A 14,088-nucleotide genomic window follows, 5' to 3' on the forward strand; every position below is an offset into this window, starting at 1 on the left:
CTATCACGCTGGTTTCGGTTTAAATTATTCCTTGTAAACGGAAATGTAATTAAAAACCATGATTATTTGTGAAACTCTTGAGATGAAACATTTTGACTGTTGGTGTCTATTGTGCCATTTACTCATATGTCTGGTTGGAGTAAAATATAATTAAATGACCACGCTTTCTCTCTCTTTTCTAGCCTTACCCTTCCTGAAAAATTGGAGTATATTGTCAGCAAGTATGCTGAACATTCACATGACAAATGGGCCTGTGACAAGGTAGGGATTATTATAAAACTGACGGTTGTCAGAAAAGAGCAATTAAAGAACATTGATGGTTGAGTACTGGAAAACTATTCAATTTATCTAAGTGGTAGACTTGCCATTCATAAAACACGCATTATAACAGAGCAAAACTTTCCTGGAGTGTCTACAGATTTTGGTGGAAAATACTTATATAAATCTGAGAATTGCACTTTTCAAACAGTGTCCACAATTTGTAGGGTGTGGGTGAAGCATTGTACTTTAGACAGAAGTGCCAGTCTCTCACAGTTGCAGTTAACTTTGATGCCATGATTTATTTTATGGTGGCTGGAAGCTCAATAGTCAAATAGGTTCTGCTACAATTGCTTTGAAATCTAAGGCTATATCTATGTCGACAAAACCCGTGGAGCATCCACATTCCCAAGGCATTCTGTGACCGTAAATCAACAGAACACAGCACTTTTGTCAACAGCCTTATCCCACTCCCCAGGAGGGAGAACACCTCTGTTGACAGAGATCTGTCCACAGAATGCCAGTTCCAGGGCAGTAGGCAGCCTTGTCTGCTATGCTTCTGGATGGCCATTTTGTCACGAGAGCGGCCAGGCAGTCTGCCCATTCTGTGTTGATAAAGCAGATGGAAAGATCCATCTGCTTTGCAGTCTGGCTGTGATCTGTCAATAGAAGTTTTGTCAGAAGATATCTAATCTAGACATAGCCTAAGAGTGGACATGGAAAGCCCAATCTCCTTTTTGTTTTAAAAAAAAAAAGGATAGTTAGGCCTTCTTCCTCTCTCTGTATATGCAAAAAAATCTACTCACTGAGAGCCTCTGCACCTCTCTTGAAATTCACTTGCTTCTACAACAGATAAAGAAACACAATTATCTAACCTGAACTAAAATGCAAACACTTTTCCTCCACACTCTCTGCCCTGTCCTCTCCCTGTATTTCCCTGCAGCATCGAGGAGATCATGCCTTCCCTGACCTAATTCTCTCTTTTCCCAGTCTTCCCAATCTCAAGGAGGTAAATGCTTCTGTATTAAAAAGGAGAGGGGGTGTAATTCTGACTAATAGGGACTTTTACTGATGGGGTGCATTAGATTAGGTATAAAAACATAATAAAATGATACAGCTCTGCTTATTTGGAAAACAGGTGATTAGGAGAAATAACTGGAGGGGGCCCATGCCTGCTATAGTTTAAAAGTTTTTTTAAATAGGGGAATACAAACTGTTTAAAGAGTAAAAAAATCTTGTAAGTGTCACATTTAGGTCTCCTCCCTTGGTCCTGATTCACATGCCTTCTGGTCTTTGGTAGACTAATGCTTACAAAAGCCTGGACTCAAGCTGACGGTATATGAGTGAATGATGTTTGCATGTAGAGGAGAATGAAGTAAGTGGCCTGATGCTTACACTTATGCAGTCAGTTTGTTGGCTGAGATTTTTACATTCTCGTGTTGTTTAGACCTTTTATTTTAGGACTGTGTTTTTTTCTTTCTCTCAAAGGAGAGTTGAAAAATAAAGCTCTGTAATTAAGGGAAGTAGGATGGTGTTATACTTTAGGCTCGCCAACTTTCATGGTACCTCTGCGAATACTTTCTTCAGTTTCTATTCATATAACTCTGCCCATACTTTGATAATAGTTTTTTATCCAGACCCATTTTGTAAAAGAGGACATAAAAATCTATGCTATTTTATATTTAGTCAGTAGAAAATCTTAAAAAATTACCTGAAATTTTTCCATGGTTTTTTGTATACACACACACACAGAGTAAGAGAGGGAAGAGGAATTTAAATAAATACACATCATGAAAGTTGTAGGGATAAAGGAAGAACAATAACCAAGAATGTAAACCATTTCATGGTCCAAATTAACCATCCATGACACAAGAAAAACATCTGGATTCTGTGTCTCAGAGAATAAGACTTCAAAATATATATGGAACCATGTTTTGGGAATCCCTGTGTTAAATCATTTTACAGGTATATTGCAAAATTGTTGTTTGTGTGGATTTGAAATATCATGTCACATATTAAAATTAAAAATTACTACTTCATTCGCAATTGTTTACTTATGTTATTCTTGTCAGGACAAGAACATTTAAATAAAGTATATTTTATATTTTCAGAGTAATAATGGATGGAAATATGGTGTTTCACTGGATGAAAATGTGAAGACACATCCATTAATAAGGCCTTTCAAAACATTAACTGAAAAGGTAATGGAGGGAAGCTTAAACTGCCTTCTAGCCTAAAACAGCATGGTTCTGGCACACTCTTAATTAAGTCTTTTTAATAAGTAAAGGAAATAGAGAGGAGAGGTAGGAGAGCCAAACAATCTTTTATTTCCGTTAATGACAAGAATTGTAGATTAGACCATTTGCTCTGTAATCTATGCAAGAAGTCTGGGTGTGATTCCCAGTCTCTCTCTCACCATGTGGAGCTCCTTATGCTGGGAGCGTTGTTGATGTAATGTTCTCAGACCTTTGTGGAAGAGCAAACGCTACTTCTCCCTTGCTAATAATTCCTATCACAGAGATAAAAGTCTGAGCAAAGATCTTGGATAAGAGATCTCCTCATCCCTGGCAGCTCTCAAGGTTGCTGAAGGTATGGAGAATATATGGGGAAAACTCTTGTGATAAAACACATCTAACATGGTGAATTGTTTCTTGACAAAGAATGGGAGTCTGCTAGCGGATAGGGCTACAGACTGAGACAGGATTTTTGGTTTCTATTACGTGCTCTTCCAGGTGATTGCCTATGTGACTTTGAACAAATCACTTGCCATTACCCCCTCTTTACTTCACTTTTCCCATATGAGAAACAGAGACTGCTACATTCCTATGTGTGCTGAAGACCTAATTTGCTGAGGTTTGTAAAGCATTTTGAGATCTTTGGACAAAATGTACCCTAGAACTCTATAGCATTATTGTTAAACTAGTTTAATATTATTCTGAGGTCAATTATTTTTCTCGTTTCATAAGAGGATTTTTAATCACTTCTTACATAATGGCTACGTCCGCACTAGAAGCATCTGTTGACAGAAGTTACTGTTAACATAGAAATCTCAACAGAACTGCTGTCGACATAGTGTTATCCCTCAAATATTTGAGAGGTAACATTGTCAAAGCAAATGCAAAGTTCTGTAGAGACTCTGTCAACAGAATGCTTTATGTGTGTAGACATTTCCTGAATTACGACAAAACTCTGTAGTGCAGACACAGCCAATGTGTTTACTTTGTAAACATGCCATGTCATGTAGTTACAGGGGTCTCTGTTAAACGTCTCTACTTTACCCATTGTTTTGAAAATCCTTTGGTCATCAATAGGGGAACCTGTTCCATTTTAGTTTGATCCTACTCTGCAGATTCATCTTTTGCATGGACAGAGACTCATGAAATGGAACACCTTCCCCTACTGTACAGTACTGTACTGCACTTGCATCTGCTGGCCACGTTCAAGGCTTGTTATCCACGGAAGGTGTTCTCCATGATAAGGAAATGTCCAGTGAAGGAAAACCTAGTGTAAAGATGTTTTGAAAGTCCCTCAACATCTTGAGTGGCATGAAAAACATTGACATGTCATAGGAAGAGGTCACTTAGCAATGTATGAATGGTGTTTGGGACGGTGCATCGCCAGATGCTTTCCGCAGCTTCATGGGATTTGATCCAATACCTGTGCTAGAGCAAAAAATGGTCAAACTGGTGTATGATGATGGCTTCAAGGGGGCAGAGGGCTATCTATAGGAGTCACTGGAATGTCACGCTGAGCAATGGATAAATGAGGAACTGATTGAAGTAGTCCAACAATGGATATCCAAAGAAATCAAGGATGACAATGATGATGACATAGGGCAGGGAGCCAGAAGTCTGACGACAAAGAATCTCTCCTGTTTCTTTGGATTGCTGAATGACATCACAGAAATTATATAGAGCAGTGATCCTTTGAGTACACAATCTGCTAAAGTCTCTAAGGCTGACAGTGATGCAGTGGCTTGCTACAAGGAAATCTATCATTCAAACATTCAGGCAGGAAGCTGACATTGATAAAATCCTTTTTAATGACTCTTGAAACCGAAAAGGTAAACATGGAAAAGCCAGCCCAAGAAAATCCAGCTGTCACCACACAGTTACACGTAATTGACATTGTTTTATACTATATTATTTGCTGTTTTAAAATGTTCTACATGTTTGAACAGTGTTAGTAGGGTTCTACATTATTTGATTCAATGTTTTATGAGTAAAATGTGCAGCGTGTAACCTGTCATTGTAAAAAGGTACACTGTTAGGCAAAAAGTGCATTGTCATAAGTGAGTGTGGTGAAGTTGTGAATACATACTTCCCTTATTCCATTACTTATGGGGAAATAATTCCCTGGTATATGTTATTTCACTATCCATTTCCCTTTTCAAGAATGCAACCCCAATGCATATAAGGGGCCCCCTGTGTTGATATAAGGTAGATACTTCTAAGAGTTGGAATACTAGCAATAATTTGAGAATTCTTGGAATAACGAAACATTCAAATTTTGTTTATGCTGTAGCATTTCAGGTACAAAAGAGTCTTCAGGTACCTAAAAACAATAAGATGTATTCCCTGTTTATAAAATTTAGTCATGTTTTCATGCTGACTTTGGGGAAATTAGATTATTGTGTTTTACATTGATATCATCTATGAATCAAAAGTTGACGGAACAAGGGACTTGTGTGCTGACAAACCCAAATGTGAACCACGTAGAGATTTATTGCTGTAATAACACCCTGGGCTGGTGGCTCCCTTGGGGCAGAAGTACAGTGTTTAATATTTTGCTGATTGGTCAGAAAGACCAGTAAATAGTTTGTAAGCATCTGCAAAATATACATGATAAAGTCTGATGCCTAAAAGTTCACTTCTATGCTGTATTTATTTCCTAATGCATTGTTCCGTGTGCTAGTAATAAGTGTCCCAAGGAAAAGAAATACTACTTGAAACAAAGAGCCAAGTCCTATCCTCAGTTATATTTATGCAACATATATTGATTTTAATAAGCCCTGCCTACGTGAAATTGAGAGCAGTTGCTTGTGAAACACTATATAATTACTCACTTGTGTGTTTTTCTTTAAGGAAAAGGAAATTTATCGCTGGCCTGCCAGAGAATCTCTTAAAACCATGTTAGCCATGGGATGGAGCCTAGAAAGGACCAAGGAAGGAGAAGCAATGGTACAGCAGCGTGAAAATGAAAAGCTCCGCAGCATATCGCAGTCTAGCCAAGTAAGGCAAAACTACTTAAAATCACAGAAATCAAACAAAAACAACACGAAGTCCTGTGGCACATTATAGACTAACAGATATTCTGGAGCATAAGCTTTCAGGGGCAAAGACCTGATGAAGCGGGTCTTTGCCCCTGAAAGCTTATGCTCCAAAATATCTGTTAGTCTGTAAGGTGCCACAGGACTTCATGTTGTTTTTGAAGATACAGACTGACATGGCTACCGCTCTGATAGAAATCAGTCAATTCACTTGTTCACAGAGAATTGACTCTAAAATTAAATCATTTAAAAATAAACTTGCCACTTAGCGTATTTGTTTTACCATCAGTAGTAGTATTATAGCAGCTCCTAGTGACCCCAACTGAGATCAGAGACCCCATGCTATAAAAACAAGTAATAGCTAATGAAACGGTGTCGTGATAAATGTTCTTCCACATCCAGGTGGGGTGTTCTTGGAAATAGTTATTTTTAAAAGTTTGGGAAAGCAGGGATGAAACTGTTATTACAGGAAACAGAACTTCCATATGTGGATTTTTGTAGAAGATGACAAAGAAGTGGGATTAGGAGATATTGTCTGCAGTTACATACCATAGTTATAGATGCCTTAATTGCAAGTAATAATTATAAATAACGTGTTGAGAGAGCTAACCAAAATGAACAATGTAAGTGTGAGAGGCAGTGCAAACCTTTTTAAGACCCCAAAGAAGGGTCCTCATGGCTCTTTAGCATTCTGTCCCAGCTTCCCTAATAAACTGAGGTGGCGTCTGTTTAATCACAGCGTCAACAAAGCTCTAGGTTATGGTAGGACCCAGGGGAGTTCCTTGCATGGCTGAGAAGACTTGAAAGATAACACCTGAGTCCCTTTGGAAGTTGATTCCCAAAGGCAAGGCAGGTGGGCTCCACTGCTAAATAAAAGGTGAATCTATAAATAGAAAGTAGTCTCTGAAGAAAGAAAGCTCTCAAAAACAGTCTCCTTTCACTTCCTCAGGAATCTAGTTTGCAGACACTTGGGAATCCAGCCTTTTTGATTTATATATTCAGCCCAGACGCAGTATGTGAGGTATCTGATATCATTTTGGTTTCATATTAATGAAACCTAATCACTGAAATCTCTCTGAGAGGGTTTTTCTTGTTTACGCAAAAGGGTCAATAGTACTTTGTGGTAAGGAACTTTAAATGGGCCATAACCATATTAAATACATGAATATTTGGTTTAATCCCTTTGCTTTGCAGATGTTTGTGTCATCTTGCTTAAGCATTTGCATTTCACCTTTTCCATCTGTGGAGGATGAAGTGCCCTGGCCAGCCAATCTGTATTCCAGTCTGGTCCCACAGCCCATCATGGATATCAGTTGTCAGGCTCTTCATGGAATACCCCCGCACCCTGACTCTTGCCTCTTTTGCATTGTGAATGTCATCCTGGGACACAATTATGAGTGTGCCAAGTTGTAGCCCCTTCTCTGGCTCCTCCAGACCTTTCTTCCCAGGATCTGGCTTCATGTTTCCCCATGCCTCCTGATATTAACACACCTCATCCATGGCCCCGTGAAGTCATGAGACCCCCCTCATCAACCTCTTCCTGGGATGGTCAAGGTGACTGTCCATCATACTAGGAGAAATATGCTGGGTGGAAATGTGCAAATGGGGGGTCTATTTGTGCTCCTCCCTTTACTCACATACCCAGACAGCGTTTCTGTAGGCCATGCCTACTGCTTCCCGGGATGCTTTCCAGGAGGATTGTGTGTTTTTTGGGGTTCTCTGCTCGGTATCTGCCTTGGGCTTTCCTGCTTTTGCCCTTGTGACCTTCACTGCCTTCCTTGTTTCACATAAGTAATTTCAGGGAACAACTAGGTATCTGGGTCCTGTAGCTGCTCCCCTTAGCCTGGGGGCAGGGGCCTTTAGCTGTTGGTGTGCTTATGTACCCACCTATTCCTAGATTGCCAAAAGTTGCTTCTAACTTTTTCTTTAATTTTTGTTTTATTCTATTTCCTTATATACCTCTTTATAAAACTATATACAATAGACTATGCTGGCTGCCATCAAATTTGGTGTACATTTCTCAGATCAAGGACCTTAAAAATTAATCTCCAAAAGCTTATTTAACTTCTGGTATGAATTTCTAGCTCAGTGTTGGCTGAAGACCTGGATTAGTGAGAAATTTTGAATACCTTTTTTTGGCCTCTGTCCAAGGGAGATGCTCGTTCATTATAGTGTGTATGTGTTAGACAGGTAGTTTCAAACATGCAATTGAGCATGCTCAGCAGCTTACAGAGGCAGATTCATAAGGAGCCTGAAGCTGTATCTTTGAATCCAGTGGAAAAATTTTATTTACTGGACAATGGGACAAGACCAGGTTCAAGGAGACAGGCAGATTGTCTGTCTGTTTTTTGCAGCCAATCACCTTCTGAAGGCCTTATTAAGTTATGTGCGTATGTTTTTACGTCCTATTAGAACTGTCCCAAGAATAATTTCTCTCTGAAAAAGTCTGTTTTCATTTTACATAAATCCATATTATAGCCTTCAATTTCAGTGTGACTGCTCAGCAGCTTTAATCCCATCACTATGTTCTTAATAGGTTTGCTTCATTGGGGCCTGATGAACAAAATGAGCATGTAAAAATAAATATAAATGTATTACAGCCTCTGGTGTTGGTTAAACATCCATGGCATGTTTATTTCTATACAATATACAAAGGCAAACAGATTTCCTACTCAAATAGCTTCACAAATCTAAATAGTTTCATTCTAATTAATTGACAATAGAAATTAAGTAAATAGTTTAAAAACATCAATAACTCAAGTTTCCATTATATTTCCAGGGAAATGGATATAGCCCAGCACCACTTGATCTTTCCAATGTTGTACTCTCTAGGGAGCTTCAGGTGTGTATATGTATTCTACAGAAAAAAGAATTTAAATAAGTTTTCAATATGTAGGGTCACATCTTTTAAAGGAATGTGTAATTGATGTGCCTACAAAAAACCTGCATGTGTGTGATTGCAAATGTTTATCGGTGTGTGTGTGTACTGTGAGTGCACTTCTTCCACCCCACCCCCATGCAGATAGGTAGACACTGCATTTGTTCTCAGTTTTGCTGAGTTAGTTAACATGATTTGTCCTAATGATCATGTTTCACATGCTTGCTAGTATCAGGCTATAAATGTCTTTGCTTTCCTATATGGCTTGTTATTTTTTTAAATACATAAGCCCAGATCATTGAAGGGTCATTTAAAGAAAACTGAACAAATAATATAGTTCTAAATCATCATGAAAACAAATATTTTATTTATCAAGCCTTTGTCTTTTCTCACACTCCCCATCTTGGATCAGATCATGTTGGGATGTTGCCTTTTGTCTCTCCCAGTCCAGCTGCTTCTAATCCTCTTTCCCTTATCTTTTCCACTATTTCTCCTCTTTAAGCAGTATTGTCTCTGGCTTTTCTATTTTCCCCCTCCATGTTGTTGATGTGTGCTGTCGTCCCAGCCCCTTCTCCCTCACACATCTTCCTTATTTGGATTTTGACTCTTTGGCTGTGGCCACACTTTGCCAAAACTTCGAAATGGCCATTTCAAAGATTACTAATGAGGTGCTGAATTGAATATTCAGTGCCTCATTAGCATTAGGATGCTTCCGGCTGCAGCACTTTGAAAGCGTTGCTTTCGAAAGTGCGCAGCTCAGCGAGGCTACAAAGGGGTCCTTTTCTAAAGGACCCTGCTCCTTTTGAAATCCCCTTATTCCTCTCAGCAGAGGGGAATAAGGGGATTTTGAAATGGGTGGGGTCCTTTCGAAAAGGACCCCCATGTCGCCGTGCTGAGCCGCGTGCTTTCAAAAGTGGCGCTTACCAAGTGCTGTGGCTGGAAGCATCCTAATTCTAATGAGGTGCTGAATATTCAATTCAGCGCCTCATTAGTAATCTTCTAAATGGCCATTTCGAAGTTTTGGCCAAGTGTGGCCACAGCCTTTGAGTCTGTCTTTTCTCACAGTTTCCAATACTCATCGTTAATGACTTTGTCTTCCATGTTGATAACCCATTGAATCTCTTAGCTTCATGTTCCCTCTCCCTCACCTCTTTGAATTACAGTTCTAGTTCAACTCTTGCACTCACCCAGCAAACACTTAACTTAATATTCACCTAGTACTGATCTCTGTTGGTGAACTCCTCCTCTCTGACCATCATCTGATCTCTTTCAGCATCACCCAGCCCCCTCATTGCCCCATGAATCCAATCCATCATTACTGATGACTTCTCATCTCCTCTCAGCTCTCTTCTCCCTGTTTTCTTTTCCCTTTCTTCCATAGATGTGGTTGTTGATTCTCTCTGTGCTTTGCTCTCCTTCACCCTTGATGTTTTGGGCCCGCTGTCCCACTGCCGTCTCTGCTCTGTCACACTATTCCTGAGTCACACCCAATATCTGCTTTTTGTTCTTATGTTGTGGAGCTATAACCCTTGCTTGGTTGGTGTACCCCTCTAGTGGCACCTAAAAACAGCTGGAGATTGACAAATCTGTTACAGTCTTAGCTAAGAGCCATGTGGCTTTTAGCTCGTGCAGTAGAGTTCCTTCATTTAGCTTCAGAGATCCCAGAATCAATCTCAGCCACTTCTAACCAGCGTCTGTTGGCATTATAGAGCATTTCTGGCAGAAATCTCAGAGCCAGATTGAAGTCCCCCATGACAAATGTGTTCTTTCTTCCCTCAGCTCTGTCATCTTCCTAGCTAACTAACTCTACTCTTCCTATATAATGGAATCCCAGATTCTCAATCCCAGCTCCCACTCTCCTAAAACTCCAACTATGTGGGTGCTATGGAATTACAAGTTAACTCTCTCAAGACACACAATGGATGTTACATACAACACACATAGGATTCTCTTTACGTAGTACAAGAGATGCATAGAACATTTAGAAAACAACAAACACCTCATCCAGGGGTCACACTTCATTTCGGAATTCATGAGGAACCATATGACTTCAGGAAAATAGAGTTACTCCAAGCCTTGTCAGGCTCCAGTAGCAGCTTCCCTCCAGCTGAGTTGGTGAAATGGCCTTGTAAAATCTTCTTTAAAACTTTGTCAGGTGGTTCCTGGAAATAGATTCCTCAGGTAGTTATGGATCCACACTCGATCTCTAGGCATCTCTCCAATGACAAATGATTTCTCCTGACTGGGAGCCAGCCTATTTTCTAGGTTATTTGTATTTGCATAGAAGTTTATCCCATTTAATATTCTTATATCATCAGCCCTGTATTTCAGTCCCATCACAGAGATAAGACACCAGACAAGGCAATTAACTCCCCATAATGAAAATAAAATTACCAAACAAAATTCATAAGTGATGGAGACAAACTCCCCAAATCACAGCTTCTGTGACTCTTCTCTTCTGGTTCTCCTCCTAGCTCTCTTTCTCTCCTTCAGCTTGTTCTTCGGGCAATCTTCGGTCCTTCTCCAATTTTGGGGAGCTATTATTGGCCTCTGTCCTTTGTCTCTTTCTTTTTTCTCTGTACATCTTGTCTCTGAATAATCATATTCACAAATACAAATTCACCTACTATCTCTGTGCTGAATACTTACAGATCTACATTTTTGCTCTAGATGTGTCCCCTTCTGCCAAGCTAAATTATCAGATGAGTGCTCTCTCTCTCCCTGTCTGACATCTCCTTGTGGATGTTAAGCCATCAGCTCAAGCTGAACATGGCTAAAACAGATATCTTAATCTTTTTCCTCCAAAACCTTCTCCAAATCTTTCTCTCTCAGTCAGTATACAGAGTACCACCATCCTCCCTATCACTTGGGCCTGTGCCCTGGATGTGTTCTTTAAATTTGATCTCTCCAGATGTTCCCACAAACAGGGTTTGTCAGCAGTGCATCTTTTTGAGTCTTTCTTCATGACAGATCTAAGGTATGATCTTTCCTATCCATTCATGCAACTATAATTGTTGTCCAGGTTCTCATCATCTTATGTCTTGATTACTGGACCATCCATTTCTGTGGTCTTGATAAAATACAGTCATACCACCCTGCCCTCTCAGAATGCTGCTGCAAAGATCGTTGCTTTGATCACACCATCCCTCTCTCTTCATCCTCTGCTGACTCCCCTTCTCTTTTGCATCAAACATCAGCTTTTTGTTTTCATAATCAGTCTTCATCTTACCCATCAGTTCTCATTCACTATCAAAATGTTAACTCCCGCCACTGACTGGCCAGTGAGGCCAACATCCATCATCCATTTGTTAAATTTTCAAATAATTTATTTTCTCCTGTGCTATTCTGTGTACTTAGGATGAGCTCTCTATAAACTTCCACAGAACTTTTTAATTATCCTCCTTCAGTTTTCCCATTGAAACTCTAATTTACCATGAATCTTACAATAACTGGACAACATTTAGGCTGTTGATATTCTGAAGCTATTGTCAGTCATGCTTCCCTGGTACCCCTCTGTGTGCTTTTGTACCTGTTGCCCTTTATCTTCTAGTTAAACTTTTTTGGCACAGAGGTCATATTTCTTCTGCATTTATGCATCGCCGAGAACAAAACGGTGCTGGTCCATGACCAAGGTTTCTAGGTGTTATATGTACACATACATATAATTAACGAGTAAAATGAAGATTACAATTGGTAAACATAATGATTTTAAGCACGCATTTTTTTCATGCTGGAAATGTCCCATGATCTGAAATTGCCCTTCAATTGTTGTTATTTCTCGGACTCTGAGCGAAATACAGTCTTTTCTTAGGCTAATACTTTGTATGTACATCAAATTAATTAATGAGAGAAAATGAATGATATCTTGTCTAGAGTGTTTCTGTATTTCAATTCCGTTTTTAAAGTATATTTATGTGGAATAGTGTTTGCTAAATTTTTATTCTATCACCGTTTAATTTTGGATTATCTTTTCTTTGTGGCCATGCAGGGAATGGTTGAGGTAGTGGCAGAAAACTACCATAACATTTGGGCCAAAAAGAAGAAAATGGAACTGGAGAGCAAAGGTAAGAGTAAAATCTGGTGAACCGCAAATGAAAGAGGGTGATGGAAGAGTCTGAAAGAACAGAAGACAGTGTAAATTATGTAGTTCCCTTTTATATTTGAAAAATATCATTATCATAGGAAAAAAATACAGTTCTGTCTATTTTCCAAAGGAGGAGGTAGCCATCCTTTGCTGGTGCCATATGACACCTTGACAGCCAAGGAAAAATCTCGGGATCGGGAGAAGGCACAAGAGCTGTTTAAATTTCTTCAAATGAATGGTATTATTGTATCTAGGTAAGTTGCATGTATTTATTTAAAATATTTCCTTATAATACCTTCATTTTTGTTAATTCCTTTCTTTCACTACTCTTTGTGTTAATCATGCAAACAATTACATTTTTGTATTTTATTTGTAAATAGAGTAAGATAATTTTCAGTCCTTTTTTTATTTATTTTTATTTCAATTTGGGAATATCATACAAAGGTAAGCATGCAGACTGCTCAAAACTTCATAAACTAGCACATAGCAGTTGTCATGATGATGGGAAAATATGCTTTGTGGTTAAATTTCATAGAAGTGTGCATGCATAAAATAATTCTTTTAGTTGAATTTTTATAATTATTGGTCTAAAAGGCTATGTTTAATCTGTAAGAGAAATAGACTCTTCTTTGTGTATCTCTGCATAACTTTTTCACGCAAAGCAGAACTTACAAATGATACGATAAACGTGCATTATTTCATCAGAGGGCAGAATGAACACTGGGGAGGTACATAGTCTGTGGTCAAATAAATAATTTCTTATTGTAATTCTGCATGAGGCCAGACCATTTAAAAATCAGTTGCTGTGCAAAAAGGGAAGACCCTCATATGTTAAATAATTTTAACTTTCCTTTACACATCCAGGCCAAGGGATGAGAGGTCAAGCCATCCCAGCATTCCCTCAGTTCCTTCTCACTACACCATTGGGCCATTCCTTGTGGTTCCCCTTATTTCCTCTGAAGAAACGTTTTTTTCTTCTTGCAAATAGTTTTTATAGTGTTAATTTACCTGTGTTTTTGTATATTTCTTATTTTCTCTGTGATTGTTTCACCTGGCAATGGGCAGTTTAATTAAGTCCAAGTCTCCTGGATATAAGCGTTGTCTGACTGGGAAGGGGGCTTGTTCTGAGCAGTGACCCTCATACCCATTGTTTTATGTGGTTTTCACTAAGACAGAAGAGAGCCACGTGGTGTGGTGGTTGATCTTTTAAAGGGAAAACATAAAAATCCAAGGACATAAGATTAACAAACTATAGCATGGAGTGATACCACACCTAAATGGAGAAGTGGGAACACATGAGCGGGTTGCTGAAGAGGGAAGTGAAAGAGGAAAGGTATTGAAAATAATTAGTGCATATAACCCAGTTCCATGGTACTTAGATGCCATTTGTCAGTAGTCATGACTTTCCAAGCACCTGGGAGTGGGAAGGTCTACTTCTGAATAGTGGAGAAGTAAGGTCTCTTAAGACTGGTAAGTTGATAGCAGAGGGTTCTATATCCAAAGAAGTTACATGTCTGATTTCAGTGTCTTCATTTGATCTCTGTTTTGGTGACAAGATGCTTGGGAGAAAAGTAAGTTGAATGTTCAATGCAATAGTTA

At 39.0% G+C, this 14,088-nt stretch overlaps 1 protein-coding gene across 1 annotated transcript in view; it reads left to right on the forward strand.

The window, feature by feature from the left end:
• RYR3 (ryanodine receptor 3) overlaps positions 1–14,088 on the forward strand; it is a 572,218-nt gene that overhangs the window by 401,882 nt on the left and 156,248 nt on the right. Inside the window, exons 53-58 of the mRNA XM_074996957.1 lie at positions 183–261; positions 2,370–2,459; positions 5,343–5,489; positions 8,307–8,369; positions 12,394–12,469; positions 12,620–12,743. Coding sequence (XP_074853058.1) covers positions 183–261; positions 2,370–2,459; positions 5,343–5,489; positions 8,307–8,369; positions 12,394–12,469; positions 12,620–12,743 — 579 coding nt within the window. The remainder of the gene's footprint in view (positions 1–182; positions 262–2,369; positions 2,460–5,342; positions 5,490–8,306; positions 8,370–12,393; positions 12,470–12,619; positions 12,744–14,088) is intronic.

The sequence above is a fragment of the Carettochelys insculpta genome, chromosome 6 (genome assembly GCF_033958435.1).
Source record: "Carettochelys insculpta isolate YL-2023 chromosome 6, ASM3395843v1, whole genome shotgun sequence".
Classification (NCBI taxonomy): Eukaryota; Metazoa; Chordata; order Testudines; family Carettochelyidae; genus Carettochelys; species Carettochelys insculpta.